We start from the raw sequence: 15,045 nt of genomic DNA on the forward strand, positions 1-15,045 counted from the left end.
TTGACTGAAAGAAGTTGGTTTCTCTTTTGCTCAAGAATTTTCCAACATCAGACTACAACTGAGCTTGGTGGGGACAGGATTCCTTTCCTGGGTTGAACAACCCAGTGATGTAATTTGAATCATACTGAAACACACTTAAATGATTAAATGGATTGCAGGTGAAGTCCCACGCCACCAGGTTCAGGAACAGCTACTTTCCCACAACTATCAGGTTCTTGAACCTACCTGCACAACCCTAACCCTACCTCAGCAATGGAACACTACAGACCACCTCTTGAACTACCATGGACTTGTCTTCAATTGCGTCATTTTTTTTGCACTAAGGTACTGCATTTGCACTGTCTTTTTTTTCACTGTATGGTATAATTTTATGTATAATTTATATTCTGTGTGTTGTCTGTGCCCACATACCTGTGATGCTGCTGCAAGCAAGTTTTTCATTGTACTGTACCTCACTGTACTTGTGCACATGACAATAAACCTGACTTATTCAGCACCATGCTAGTGAAAATTGCTTGCATCCAGAGAAGGTAGTGTCTACGAGTATTTCTGAGTCATATCACACCAGTCAGAAATTTGAATCTGGCACTTCCAGTCATGAGTCACCCTTGTGAACTTGGCATGACCTGTGTGTCAGTGATACATGCAATGGTGTTATTTCTCATGCACCAGCTTTGGAGCATTGCAGGGATTCTTGGACGCCGTTGCCCCACATCGATTGTTGTGGAAAACAATGTGATCTTAACCCCACAGTGCCAAATAGAGTCCCTCAGTTAAATAAAAAATTGCCTAACTCCATAAGCACCCTCCCACCCAGAACTGAATGTGCTGAGAGTTTCTGTCTCCAATACCTATTCAGGTAGGGAATTTCAGACACCATTTACCCTTTGGGTAAAGAAGCTTTTTTCTCAGCTCCCCTCTAATTCCTTGATTAATCAACATAACTTAAAAGCCCACTAGTTATTATTGCTGCTTGTTAAGAATAATTGACAAATCCTGCCTGACATCTCATAATTTTATATGCAATGATTAAATTCCCATTCATTCTCCTTTGTTCAAAGCAACCACAACATTGGCAGTTTCTCTCCATAATTAAGGTTCTCTAGCCTTGGTAATGTCTTCATAAATCTCTCTGGTGGTGAAACCAGAACTGTACTCTGTATTCTCACTTGAATTCCACATATTTGCTTCGGTTAAGAAGCATTGGGGCCCTTGTCTTTATGAATAGTTGTTCAGCATGTGAAAGCAGGGAGGTTACGCTGAATGTTTTTAAATCATTGTGATACAAGAGGCTGCAGATGCTGGAATCTGGAGCAACAAACAATCTGCTGGAAGAACTCAGCGGGTCGAGCAGCATTTGTCGGGTGGGGGGGGGCCGTTGGTGGGAGGAGGAATTATTGACGCTTCGGGAAGCGTTTCAACTTGAAACGCCAACAATTTCTTTCTCTCCACAGATACTTCTTGACCTGCTGAGTTCCTCCTGCATATTGTTTGTAAGTGATTGTTGGGGCTTGGGTGGCATATTATTATATAGCACAATGCTGTGTGCTATACAGTACTAAGTCAGCATTAAAGACTATGCAGAAGGCATTTAAAGGAATGGCACCTAGGATAAGGGACTTGAGATATTGTATTGAAGAGAAACTGGGTATTGTTGTCCTTTAAGTTGGAGGGCTGATAGAAGTATTTAAAATTTATTAAGGTTTTGGTCGAGTAAATGGGGAGAAATCGTTTCCACACACAGAAGGGTTGGTAACCAGAGCTGAAGGATTTCAGTCAAGTGATGAAATTGAAGGGCAGATGAGGAGAATTTTATTTTTAAGCAGTAAGTTGCTCTGATTTGGAGTGCACTGCCTGAAGGGGTGAGGAAAGCAGATTCAGTTGTAGCTTTTGAAAAGGAACCAAATTAATACTTGAAGGAGAAAGCAATTACATGGCTTTGGGGAAAGAGCAGGGACAGGGACTAATTGTTTTGCTCTTTCAAAGCGCTGGCATAGGCATGATGAACTGAACGGCCTCCATCTGTGATTCACGGCTCAATGATTGTAAATTGGTTTTATGTGATTTTAAAAAAATATTTAAATGGAATTACTGAAACAGTAAACTATCGCATTTCATGGAAAATACTTTATATGAATTGCATTTAAACAACAACTACTTCCCTTTTATTAAGTGCCTTTAATGTAGCAACGAACAGGTCAATTGTCTCACTCCTGTTTCTGGGATCTTACTGTGTAAGATGGACACAGCAAGATCCCAGAACCAGAAGTGAGATATTGACCTGTGCTGGTGTCATGACTGAGACAGGTCAGTAGAACAACATTTCACTCTTATCAGAATAATCCTACAGTGTCTGCCTGTTCAGCTGCATGTAAAAGACAAGGCTTCAGTTCAGCATTACTTGTCTCGCCCAACCCTCACCCTCCACCGGTCCAAGGACACTCCACCAAAAATAGGCTAGATGGTCATTGCTTTCATTCTATATGGTGGATCTTGTTGTGTGTCAAATTTCTGCCACATTTTCCCCATGTAAGAAGAACGGCACCTCAAAGTAATGCATTAACTCTGTTATTCTTTTCAAGGCAGTTGCGGAAGATACAAGGCTTTGATGTTGAGTTTTACCTTATCCACCATCACTCTTAGTTTCAATAAAGCAAAACCACACCGTTTGCACCTCCAACCAGAATTTATCTGCAGCCATTTTGATTGTTAGCAAAAACCATTAATTGGGTGGAAAAATTTTTTTTAACAACCCTTGAAATACTGAGGCTACCTTTCAGACATTGTACACATCTTCAAAACGTTTTCACCCAGTAAATATCCACTTGTGGGTTGGATGAAAACTAGGAGCCTACAAATGGAAGATACTAATTCCTGACCCAGAGTGTGGAGCTTACTACAATGCTGAATAGATGTGGTGAATAGCATGGATGCACTTAAGAAGTATGATGTACACAACAGGGCTGAGGGTGGGGAAGAAGTTATAATGATAGTGTTAGATGGAGAGGGTGGAAGAAGACTCATGTGAAGCACAAGCCATTGATAGACCTCTTAGTCCAAATGGCCTGCTACTTTTCTCTAAGTATTGTGTAGCTCTGCTGAAATGTTCAGCAAAAGATTCTACATACCAATTGCAGGTGAGGTGTACAATACTACTTGGTATTCCAAGAATTTCAGAGGTATGAATGCACTCTAAAAGAAATCACCTTTTTGGAAACTTGGTTGTAATTACTTCATTGGCTGAGCTGTGAGAAAAGAACGGTCAGGCTGGACTAATCTTTATAATGGAGGAGGATAAGGAGAGACATAATTGAGGCATATGATATTATAAGAGGGCATAATGGTCCAGATACCAGGGTGCTCTTCCTTTTAGCAGGGAGATCGACAGCCAGTGAGAATAGATTTAAATTAATTACTCAAAGGCTTCAAGGTGAGATGAAGAGAGGTTTGCACCCTGATCATGGTGGAAACCAGTATTCCCTGCCTGAAAGGTTGATAGAGGAAAAAACCTTATTTCATTGGTATTGGTTTATTATTGTCACTTGTACCGAGGTACAGTGAAAAGCTTGTCTTACAAACCGATCGTACAGGTCAATTCATTACACAGTGCAGTTACATTGAGTTAGTACAGAATGCATTGATGTAGTACAGGTAAAAAACAATAACAGTAAAGAGTAAAGTGTCACAGCTACAGAGAAAGTGCAGTGCAATAAGGTGCGAGGTCACAACAAGATAGATCGTGAGGTCATAGTCCATCTCAAAGCTACTTGGTCATGCACTTGCTTGTAGCCTACAGGGCTATGGACTGAGAGCTAAAATGTGGAACTAAGCTAGGTAGGTCACCTTGGATACAATGAACAACATAACTGTCTCCAGTGCTATAGATTTCTATGATTCTATGAGTACATGGTGGCAAAACTAGCCAGTGGAGTAAAGATTGAGAAAAGAGATAGATGCAATGTTAAGCAAACTATGAGAGGTGTCAAATGGGTTACTTCAAGATGGTTGTTAGTATAGAAGTCATTTATTCATTGTAAGATCCCACAAACATTAAAGAGGTGAATGTTTGACTATGTTTTTAAATAGTGTTAGCCAAGAGGTGAATAGCCCAGGCATGAAAAGAACTCCTAGATTTCCTGGTTGTGCACTTTCTTGCGTTTCCATGAAATACAGTGAAGTGCACTACCTTCAGTAACAAACAGCTGTAGAAGTTTATGGTACCGGCTTTTAAGTTAGTTTGTTTAACTTTCTGTGAATAGTTCAACAGGCTGCTGTGGAAAGCTTGGTCAAAACAGGCAGTGTATGCAGATCTGTTTCTTGGACATCCTTTTTCCTACTAAATTACTAAACTCTCAACCAAGATGTAAACGTTCCCAGAGAATACATGGTCAAGCCTCCTTTGTGCATCTGGATCAAAGGAGAGACACCTTTAATTAACTCCCCAATCAAAGGAGAATGCAACAGACACTGAATGCTCCCTGAGAACTGAACTGGCATCCAACTTCTTCAGCATCATAATGTTGTTTATGTTGGATCAAGAATAAGTGAATTATACTACTTTTTCCAAGCCTGCAAACCTCAGAATGCCTTAAGGCAGTGGATTAGACTTGGTGCCAGACCACTGCTTAGTTAATGCCCAGTGACTTGATTAAATGAAGGAAAGAGTGCAAGTTTTAAGATGGGAATGTTTTTATTTTAAGATTTTTGTTTAAATCTCTGAAGCCATTACATTGTTCTATTATTTTGAGACAAGAAATCCAGCACCAATGTTTAGTCTGTTTAGTTCTATGTAAAAAAAATTGATTTCAGATTTTTATTTTTGAAGTGACGCCATATTTTCAGCAGAGGTTCCAACCCACAGAACCTGAAACTTAAGGCTTCATTTCTTAAAAACTAACCACAATTGCCTGTCAGCAGCCAGAGTGGAAGTATGTGTGCAGGTTTGTATGTGTGTTATTTGTGTGTTGTTTCTTGGCCTCTCTGTGTGTTTGTGTTCATAGAACAATACAGCACAGGAAGTGGGTAGGCGCATTCACATGGGTCGACAGAGGACCTTGTGCATGTGAATTGACATTAAGATAATTTCTAGGAAGAGGTACCATGGTCCTCACCAGTAGGTTAATATCAAGTCAATGCCTTTCAAAAAAAAACCAAACTAATTAGTCTTTCTCCGTGCGTTCTACCAGAGTGGAAGATCAGGGTTCTACCTACAGTAGTCACAGTGTCATTTGAATCATGTCTGATAGAAAACCATTCTGTCTTCACAACTGATTCAGTAGCTGATTGAATACATATCACTCGGTCTCCTATGGTTCAGTTACAGCTTAATTGTTTTTCCACATTGTGCAGAGCTTACTGGTGACCTCAGTTCCCCTGTTTTATACTGAGGGCAGATTCATAGCTGGAAGAATTACTGAAAAATTGCAGTAGTTACTTTAGCGGTTTGGATTTTGCATAGGCACCATTTCACCAAGGCTTTATGTGACATGGACCTCTACTTAACCAGAAAAATGTGCACTTCTTCCATTAGCCCCCTCTCCTTGACGGACTCAATCTTCACCACCACCTTCTCCACCAGCAGTAGCAACATCTCCTGCTCTACCACCTTCCCTGTTCCACCAGCACTACCTCGTCTATAGGCACAACCACCTGCAGCACCTCCACAAACGACACCAACTTCACAGACCCAAGCTCCATCACTACTGATACCACCACTATCTTCTCCATTTCAGACACTTGCTTCTCATAAAGTCAGCTCAGAAACAGGCCCTTCAGCCTTCATAGAACGTAGAACACTACAGCACAGTACAGGCCCTTCGGCCCACAATGCTGTGCCGACATTTTATCCTGCTCTAAGATCTATCTAGCCCTTCCCTCCCACATAGCCCCCAATTTTTCTATCATTCATGTCCACACTTCAAAGTCTACAACAACGTCAACCCCCCATTTTTACATTTATCCTACCCATATAATGCTCTCCACATTCCCATTAACACCCTCCAGATTCTGTCACTCACCTACACACCAGGGGCAATTTGCAGTGACAAATGATGCCAACCCATAACCACGCAATTATGCATACTCCACACAGATAGTACCAGAGGTCAGGATTGAAGCCGGTTCACTGGCGCTGTGAGGCAGCAGTTCTACCAACCTTGCTGATGTGCCACTTTCCCTCTCTGGCATTTGCTTTCTCTTTGGAATTAAACATTTCACAAAGTGATATTCTGCACCTTCTGAGGCACACTTACTGTCCTCTTTCATCCACTAAGATCTTCTGACGTCTTCTGATGTCATGTGGACTTTGACGTTATAACAACTAATGAAACTGCTGAGTTCACAGCAGCGGTGAAAACAAATGTGTTTATACAGTGAGAGGGAGAGAAACTCACTGTAATTCTTTCAAACATAGCATTATTGCAGTAGTTTACCACAAATTAATGCCGATGAGGCAGCAAAGTGGTTAAGTATTTGGAAAAGAATCGGGTTCTGGGGAAAGAGTAGACAATAGGGATTAGATAATTCCAGTTGATGGGTCAAATTTCACTTTTGTTTCTACTGCGCTAATTGTGATGTAAAATAAGCCTGTTTACATCCCTCTGGAAAGAAGTTGTATTCTCAACTAAAAAAAACATCTCCCATACACTCAAAAGATCCCAATTCCATCTCATCTCAACCATTGAGGAAAATCTTTTCAAATAATTCTTCCCTGCTGCTTTGCACAGCTTGGGCCATGCAACACCTCTCTGTGCCAGTCCTCTTGCCATCTCCCTCTGCGTGCTGATATTCATGACTGCTTATAGCAATCATAATTGGTTTCAAACTGACAACACTGTGACAGTTAGTGTTATTTTAATGTGGAACCATTGGAAACTTGCCGGATGCTACAAATTCAATTAGATTGCCATCTAACGTGCTCCGTGCCTGTGGAAATTTACTCTTGGGACAACAGTTAGCATATGGCTTTTTTTTGTAAAGGCTGCTTTGTATCCATTGAATATTCCTGGTCAGGAGAACAGGATACTGGGCTTTAGACTGTCCCTGACTCATCAATCAAGCATGTTCAAAGGCACGGCTCAGACAGTTCTGGCTCCTTGATATATTTGGCAGGTTTTAGTGTCTTGATTGAGAATCTGTCTGCCCCCTTGATGTAACATTAATTTCCAGGATTCAGTCTTCATTTTTAGACTGCAAAAATTTCTGTTCTGAATTCTTGTTAAAATGGGCATATTCACGTTGTCTTCCCTAGCTTATGCCCTCTCTCCCCATTTGTTTGTCACTGCCATCCCTGAAAAAGGGCTTCTCCATTTTTAGGTAGAATATAATTTGCACTGTCGATTTCTTCCAAGTGAACAAAAACATGTGTCTTAGTGTGACATGAAGGAAGGCGAGAGGAGACTCGTGAGCACAATCTCAGCACAGATAACTTGGGCTGAATGGCCTGTTCCTGTGAAGCAATATCTAAATAATATTGGCCTGGGAGGGGGAATGATAGTTGGGCTAAAAGAGTCCTCCATAATGACATTAACTTTTACAATGAAACTTACTAACAAAGTAAAAGAGGGAGTAATACCATTGGCCTCTCAAGTCTGCTTCGCCAGAGAATAAGATCAAAATTAATCTGATTGTAACCACAACTCTGCATTCCCATCTACCTCTAGTAACTGTTCACCTCCTTGTTAATCAAAAATCCATCTACCTCTGTCTTAAATATATTCCAAGATTCTGCTTTTACATCCCTTGAAGAAAACAATTTCAAAGACTCTCATCCTTCTGAAAGTAATCAGTTCTGTCTGACCTCCATCTTAAGTGGGCAGCCATTAGATTCTCCCTGAAGAGAAAACATTTTCTCCACATCCACTCTGCCAGGACCCCTCAGAATCTTATATGTTTCCATCACGTCACCTCTCACTCTCGTAAACTCAAGCAAAGTTTCATGCCTTTTGTCCTTTTGTGGGATATTCGCATGTTTAATATTTCCAGAGTTGCTTGAACTATTGCAGGTATTTCCACAGTGCTGTTAGGTAAAATGTTTTAGGTTTTTGGTACCACATTTAGCACTCATGATCCTGGCAAAAGGAGTGCTAAATGGTTTAGTTCTAAAAGGGGTCATTGTATACTGTATTCTCATTGGCCGAGCACCAGTGATATAATGTGCTCTCATTGGCAACGGTCAGCTGCCTCACTGTTCCAGTGACCCTGGTTCAATCCTGACCTCTGGTGCTGTCGGTGTGGAGTTTGCACGTTCTCCCTCTGACTGTGTGGGTTTCATCCAGGTGATCCAGTTTCCGCCCCACATCCAAAAGTTTCCATGCTGTGTGACTCTACAAAGGAATGACGGTATATTTCCTAGTCGTGATGGTGCTGGTGTCATATCCGTGGACCTGGTCCCTTTGTCCTTCTAGACAGAAAGTGTCTCTGGTTTGGGAGATGCTACAGAGAAAGCCATGACAAATTGCTGCATGCTACTTTGTAGGTCATAGTTACTGCAGACATGGTTACCAGTAGTGGAGAAAGTGAATATTTAGGATGGTGGACAGTGTGTTAATCAAATGGATTTCTTTGCCCTTGAAAATTGTTGAGATCCATTGAAGCTGTACTCACACAGAGAAATAGAGAATTTTCCGTCACATTCCTAACTTCTGCCGTGTAGATAGCAAAAGGGTTTCAGGAGTCAGGGAGTGAGTCACTCAATTCAGAGTTCACTTGTACCCTGACAAGCGCTGATCTCACATGGTGTTCATAGATTGGGGGTAAAATATTTTTATGAAAAACACTAGAAAACAAATGAAGAATAAAATCATCAAACCTTACCAGTTTACTACGGTGCCATATGCGTCCAGGCAGCTTGTCAAATAAGGTCATGTTGTTCAAATTTACACTTGGCCAATGAGAGCACATTATATCACTGGTGCTCAGCCAATGAGAATGCAGTATATAATGAACCCTTTTAGAACGGAATCAATTAGCACTCCTGTTGCTAGGATCAGGTCCTGAGCGCTAAATGTGGTACCAAAATACACAGCTGTTGACCTGTTCTTATAGTCATTTATGCGGTTGATCCAATTATGTTATGGTGTTGATCACTCTCCCCAGTCACCCATCCTCAAAGTACACACAATGGGAGATTCAGCGAAGGTAATCTTCTTTGTGTGCATCAATCTCCTTTGAACTTCTTGCTTGCCACTTAGCTTGGCGGTTTCACAAGATAGACCCCTCTTCCCTCAACCATACATTATTGATTAAATGAGTATGTGGCAAAATCTAAGGGAGCTTATGCCTCCAGTTCATCAACTCTTATTTTCTCCAATCAAGATTGGAATTCACGTGTTGAATTTAAATATAATCTCAACTGTAGTATCCTCCGAGAATTACCTTAACCTATAGTACCAACATGCAGTATTAGTGAAACATTTTATCCTAAAATTCAGTACCTGGCCAAATTCCAATCTTCCACAGTTGTACTGAGTAATATTGTACCATGGGACAACAAAGGACTGATTGCCTTCAAGGGAAATTTTAGTGGTCCCCTTTGGGGATAGACAGTGTCTAAGCAAAGCATAATCTATTTTGGTTGCATATTTTTCCAAGCCCCTCTCGATCAAGAGCCTTTTCATGAGAAATTTTGAGCATCGCCTTCTTAGTTCCTTGCATATTTGCTGTCTAATAAACTGAGTTATCACATTGGCATGGTGTTAAATAAATATTTGCTTAATTTCCAGTTTATAAGCAATGAAGCACCATGGTGTCCAGCAGAATTAAGTTACTTTTGCATATTCATGTCCTATGAAGTACAGAGATTATATCCGTCCCATAAGCAATGCACACTGGTCCTTTATAATGGAGTAATGAGGTAAACTGCACTCCTGTATTATTCTTGACAGATAATGAATTGTGCATTATTTATGTAATCACTTTGGCTTTCAGTTCAATTTATTCCAGGATAGGCAGCAATCAGCCTAATTTTCATGTTTTTTTTAGAAAACCTGCCTGTAGGCTCCAACTTGGCAGCCTGTGTGTTCTCGGGAACAAAAGCCTGACCTAAATTGCTGGCAATTTCTCCTGAAATCAGTCCCTCATTACTCAAATATTTGCTTAGCTTAAGAGGTATGGAGGAACGGTCAGCAATTATTTCTGGAATTTGCACATTTCTGAATGGTTTGGCTGAAGCCTTTAGAGGTTTTAGTACAAGCCTGTGGATGATTCTTGAAAAGGGCCTTTTGCCAGGAATTCTTTATACTGCTACATCCGTACGCTTCCGCAGTCTCACGAGTGGATCCGTTCATGGTGAGGCCGGACATGAGCAAAGCAGGATTCCAACGTGTATCAATTTTCCCTCTGTGTCACTGGGAATTAGGTCAGGGAAGCTCAGGACCACCTTTCTGTTAGGAAAGGAACATTTTAATCCTGTGAGTATTCAGACATTGGGGGGTAATTTTGTTTTGGTTGTTGGTGGACAATTGTTGTAACTCACAGAGCCAACTTAGCATGCCCAATCTTCCTGACTGTTGACAGTGGAAAATGTGATACCATCTACAATTTTAGTAACTTCCCCCCCCCCACCCCACCCCACCCCACCCCCCAATCTTGCGTTCAGATAGAGTCATTGTTCAAGTTCCATGGTGACAACCTCCATTTGGCTGCAGAAGTTTCCATAATGCATTTCCATGGCACGTACTCATCAAATATTAAATTAAAGCAATACAAGTCATCATGTACGTTATATTGTACCAACTGAATGTTTGAATTTAGTACTAACATTGCACAGAGGGCTGTGGATGCCAAGCCATTGTGTGTATTTAAGGCAGATAGGTTCTTGATTGGTAAAGGGGTTAAGGTTTATGGGGAGAAAGTGGGAGAATAGGGTTTAAAACAATCAGCCAGAATAGAATGGTGGAACAGACTTGATGGGCCAAATGGCCTAATTCTGCTCCTATATCTTATGGTTTGATAGTATTATGATTAAAGAGTACGTATTATCATTGATTGGGCTGAAAGAATAATCTTAACTGGATAAGATAATATAATCTACAGTAACGTCCAGTAGATAAAGAGATTGAAACTTAATGTATTTGTTTGTTTGCCTGCAGGAAATTCTATTACATCACCATGTTAAGAGATCCAGTTTCACGCTACCTTAGTGAGTGGAGACATGTCCAACGAGGAGCCACGTGGAAGACATCTCTCCATATGTGTGACGGCAGGACACCAACGCCCGAGGAGTTGCCATCTTGCTATGAGGGGAATGATTGGTCAGGTTGCACACTTAAGCAATTCATGGATTGTCCATTCAATCTGGCTAACAATCGCCAGGTGAGAATGCTAGCCGATCTCAGCCTGGTGGGCTGCTACAACATGTCCTTTATTACTGAGAGGAAGAGGGCTCAGATACTTTTGGAAAGCGCCAAGAAGAACCTCAAAGATATGGCTTTCTTTGGTTTGACTGAATTCCAAAGGAAAACGCAGTATTTGTTTGAGAGAACTTTTAATTTACAGTTCATTAAACCCTTCATACAGTTCAACAGTACCCGTGCATCAGGTGTGGAGACTGATAATGAGACAATCCATAGGATTGAGGAGCTCAATGACCTGGACGTGCAACTGTATGACTATGCAAAAGACCTTTTCCAACAGCGGTTCCAGTACAAGAGGCAGTTAGAAAGGATGGAGCGGCGGATACGGAATCAGGAGGAGCACCATCAGCAGAAGATTGCTGAGGAACTGCCCAAAGAGGAAATGGAAGAACAGGGACGAGTGCCCACAGAAGATTACATGAGCCATATTGAGAAATGGTAGCCATGGTGCACCATGGCTTGCATCAAGTTCTTAAAACTTTTGGTCTTCTAGATCATAACAAATCTTGGAGGTTGAAAGAAAATTTTTATGTCTGTAATTTTGAAATGAATCTGTAAAACAGAGATGTTTGCTTCAGAGCAGTATGGGTCTTTCTCGACCAACTAGGTGCACGTGGATCTGGAAACAGAATCAAGCCAGATACTCCGGCTGGTCAACAATGTGATCAAAAGGCATGATCCAATGACCCAATGCAGTGGATGTGTTTGGAGTTATGAACAATGGATAACAAAACTTTCCAACTGCATTGTGACACCTGTAAACATATCCTCCAACAGGAAACTAATTGTGTTTGCTTCAGCTTAGTAACTCATACTGTTTAACTCTCGACATGATATGCAGTTGTGTTCATTTTACTGTTTCATGGTTTTGAATATTTTAAAATTCTGGGTTGAGATTTTGTACAACCACTGGCCAAGTGAACCACTGAGTAAGAGCATTCCCAGTCAAATTTAATCCAGTCATTTCTGCTCTAAACCAGTCCAGTCTTTCTTTCTTTCAATTTTTGCTTTCCAACTCCTTTCCTGAAGGTCTTGATTCTATCACTAGAGTATTGATCCATGGACATCGGTTGCCCACCCTTTCCTCATCCAAATGCTCGTGATATCCTTGATGTGAATGTGGCCAGTTATCCAACAATGAAGAGGACATCCTGGCCAAGCCTGATGCGGTCCATAGACAGCACCCACACAGCAGTCACCATATATTAAGCAAGAGTGAGAACCTTGCCTGATTTTTTTTTTGTTTTGTTTGTTGTCCTTTCCATTTTTCTCTTTCCTAAACCTGGAATGCTGTGGCCAGTCGTACATCCCTTGCCTTGGATGAGATCAGCTAACTAACCACAGACTAGAGATCAAACTGTTGGACCACCTTGATCTGTGTGACTTTTGTCCCTGAGCCCGGTTGAATTATCAGTGGTCATGTTCAAATTACTCTGTGTTCAGTTTATTAATGCCATTTTACAGTTGTGCACACACTCATCTCATCTGAGCCTGTCGTTGAGGAAACTTAGTATGTTGAGCAAATTCATGCAGGAAACAATAAGATTATTTTATTTCTGCATAGTAATGGGAATTCCTTTTTACTCTTTTTGTCAGGACTTAAGCTTAAACATAAAGTTTAAAAAGAATGAATGTTGTACTTTTTATAATTTTCTCAGCCATTCTGTAATAATCCACTTAATCTTTTCAACATTATAAGTCATGAACCTCCTCACGCCATTTTTGTTGGTTGTTCATGCGAGGCACCATACTGAAAGCAGCTCTAAACGTATGTATGGCATTTTCTGAAAGACACCAAACAATTGGGTCCCCTACAACCAGCCATCTTAATCCATAACCTTGGTCTAAAAGAAGTGATGCATACTTTTGTTACCAGATAATGGAAGCATGTCCCGGGACACAATTCATATACAGTATCAGGTTACTTTCTTAATTGGGATTAACTTGATTATTCTTGAGCTTGTTTCTTTGAAAACTGATTTTCAGTGTCATAATGTGGAAGTCCTAATGGTACTTTTTTACAAATCCATCATCAGCTCTGACTGATCGTGGAAAATGCTTATTTAGAAGGGTATAATCTTAGTTAACCCATTTTTAAACATGATAAAGCCATAGCATATTTTATAGTTGTACCGTATGAAGGGAGCAGGATGCCATCATATTTCTTACCCTCCCTTTTTTGATTACTCAAGATCTTGGGTAATTTCTCAGTACCAGTTCAAAAAAAGGAAACAACCAGATTAAATGGGGTGAATGAATTTATTTGTGCTCACCACTATATACTTCAGCATCTACAATCTAAGACACACACACACACACACACACACACACACACACACACACACACACTCTTTTATTTCAGAGAAAATTTAAATGTCAATTTAAATGTAAATTCCATCTGTACATGAACTGTTGTGGCTCCCTTTGTTTCAGATATGAGAGTCATTGGAGATGTAAAATATTCCAAATTTGGGTAATAAGTTATTTGTTATACTCAAAAACCCGAGAAATAATGGAGTAGGCTGCTACTCAGTGATAACAGATGATGCCCTTTTTTCTCTGTGCAGGTTTTGGAAGGGATCATCTTGTCAAGCAATCTACATTTATGAATGCAAAATCTGTGTAATCTGGATATAAATACTGCTGCTTTTGAAATCCTAATTTACTCTTATTTTTGCTCTATTGTTGTCAATGTTCAAAGGGTTTTTACCTCCATACTCCACCAAGGTGAAGGTACAGTACCAGGGGCTGCTTAGGATTGTTTTTTATGTTGTGCTTATCCAGCCTTCATGATGAATCATTTTGCCTGGGTGCACTTGATTTCAACAAATGCAGTAACATTTTGGGAGCCAAGTTTGTTCCTGTTTAAATTGCTGCAAAGCCATATAGGGAGTCTCACTGATTAATGAGAATGAACAGACCAGTGACCACTCAGTGCAATTTTCTTTTCCCCAGGTACCAAACTCCTGCATTTAAAGGGGAGCTGTCAACTTTGTAGTGAGTACTTGGGTAGGCTCTGTTTCTGGAACAGTTGCAGGTTTCATATGTTACTGTTTGATTAAAGAAAAGACAAATAACTTGTAGTCGCAGATGTGATTGGTAATGCAGCTATGTAATCATGCTCTCAACAGACCTGCCGGCTGTTACTCATAGGGAGTAATGGGCTTATATTTCTGGGTGAAAATTTTAACATGTTTTGATATATGTCACTGGGAAACAAATGGATAAAATAAATGAATATGTTTAAATGGCTTTGCTGTCTTATGTCACTGTTATCCAACATGTAACACACAACAGCATTTTCCTCAGTATTGCTTGTTCTTGTCAATATTTCAGTCCTTGCGCTCAGTGATGCTTAAGTATTTTATGATGCTGTTTCTTTAAATGCACTGATAATTGAAATAATAGCTTAATTTTAAAAGTACCACATTCCAGCTTTTCTCATTTCTTATCAGAACAATAAGACCACACAAATGTTTGAATCACTAAATGAAAGCACTAAAGAAACAACTTGACACAGAATATTTTTCAAAGAAATCTTTTGTTAACTTGTACTGTGTTGTAAATCTGGAAGCCAAATGGTTCATTTACTTTCATTAAGAGGAATATGAGGAAAACATTCTCAACAAAGAAACTATAGGAGAAGTGGGAAATATCTAGAAACAGCAAAGAATGATGGTTTGTTGCTCTT

General features: G+C 40.2%; 1 protein-coding gene across 1 annotated transcript in view; it reads left to right on the forward strand.

The window, feature by feature from the left end:
* LOC127571526 (heparan-sulfate 6-O-sulfotransferase 1-like) overlaps window positions 1–14,606 on the forward strand; it is a 269,736-nt gene extending 255,130 nt beyond the window's left edge. The window contains exon 2 of the mRNA XM_052017975.1: window positions 11,091–14,606. Coding sequence (XP_051873935.1) covers window positions 11,091–11,796 — 706 coding nt within the window. The 3' untranslated portion in view covers window positions 11,797–14,606. The remainder of the gene's footprint in view (window positions 1–11,090) is intronic.
* The last annotated feature ends 439 nt before the right edge of the window (window positions 14,607–15,045 follow it).

The sequence above is a fragment of the Pristis pectinata genome, chromosome 6 (assembly GCF_009764475.1).
Source record: "Pristis pectinata isolate sPriPec2 chromosome 6, sPriPec2.1.pri, whole genome shotgun sequence".
Classification (NCBI taxonomy): domain Eukaryota; kingdom Metazoa; phylum Chordata; class Chondrichthyes; order Rhinopristiformes; family Pristidae; genus Pristis; species Pristis pectinata.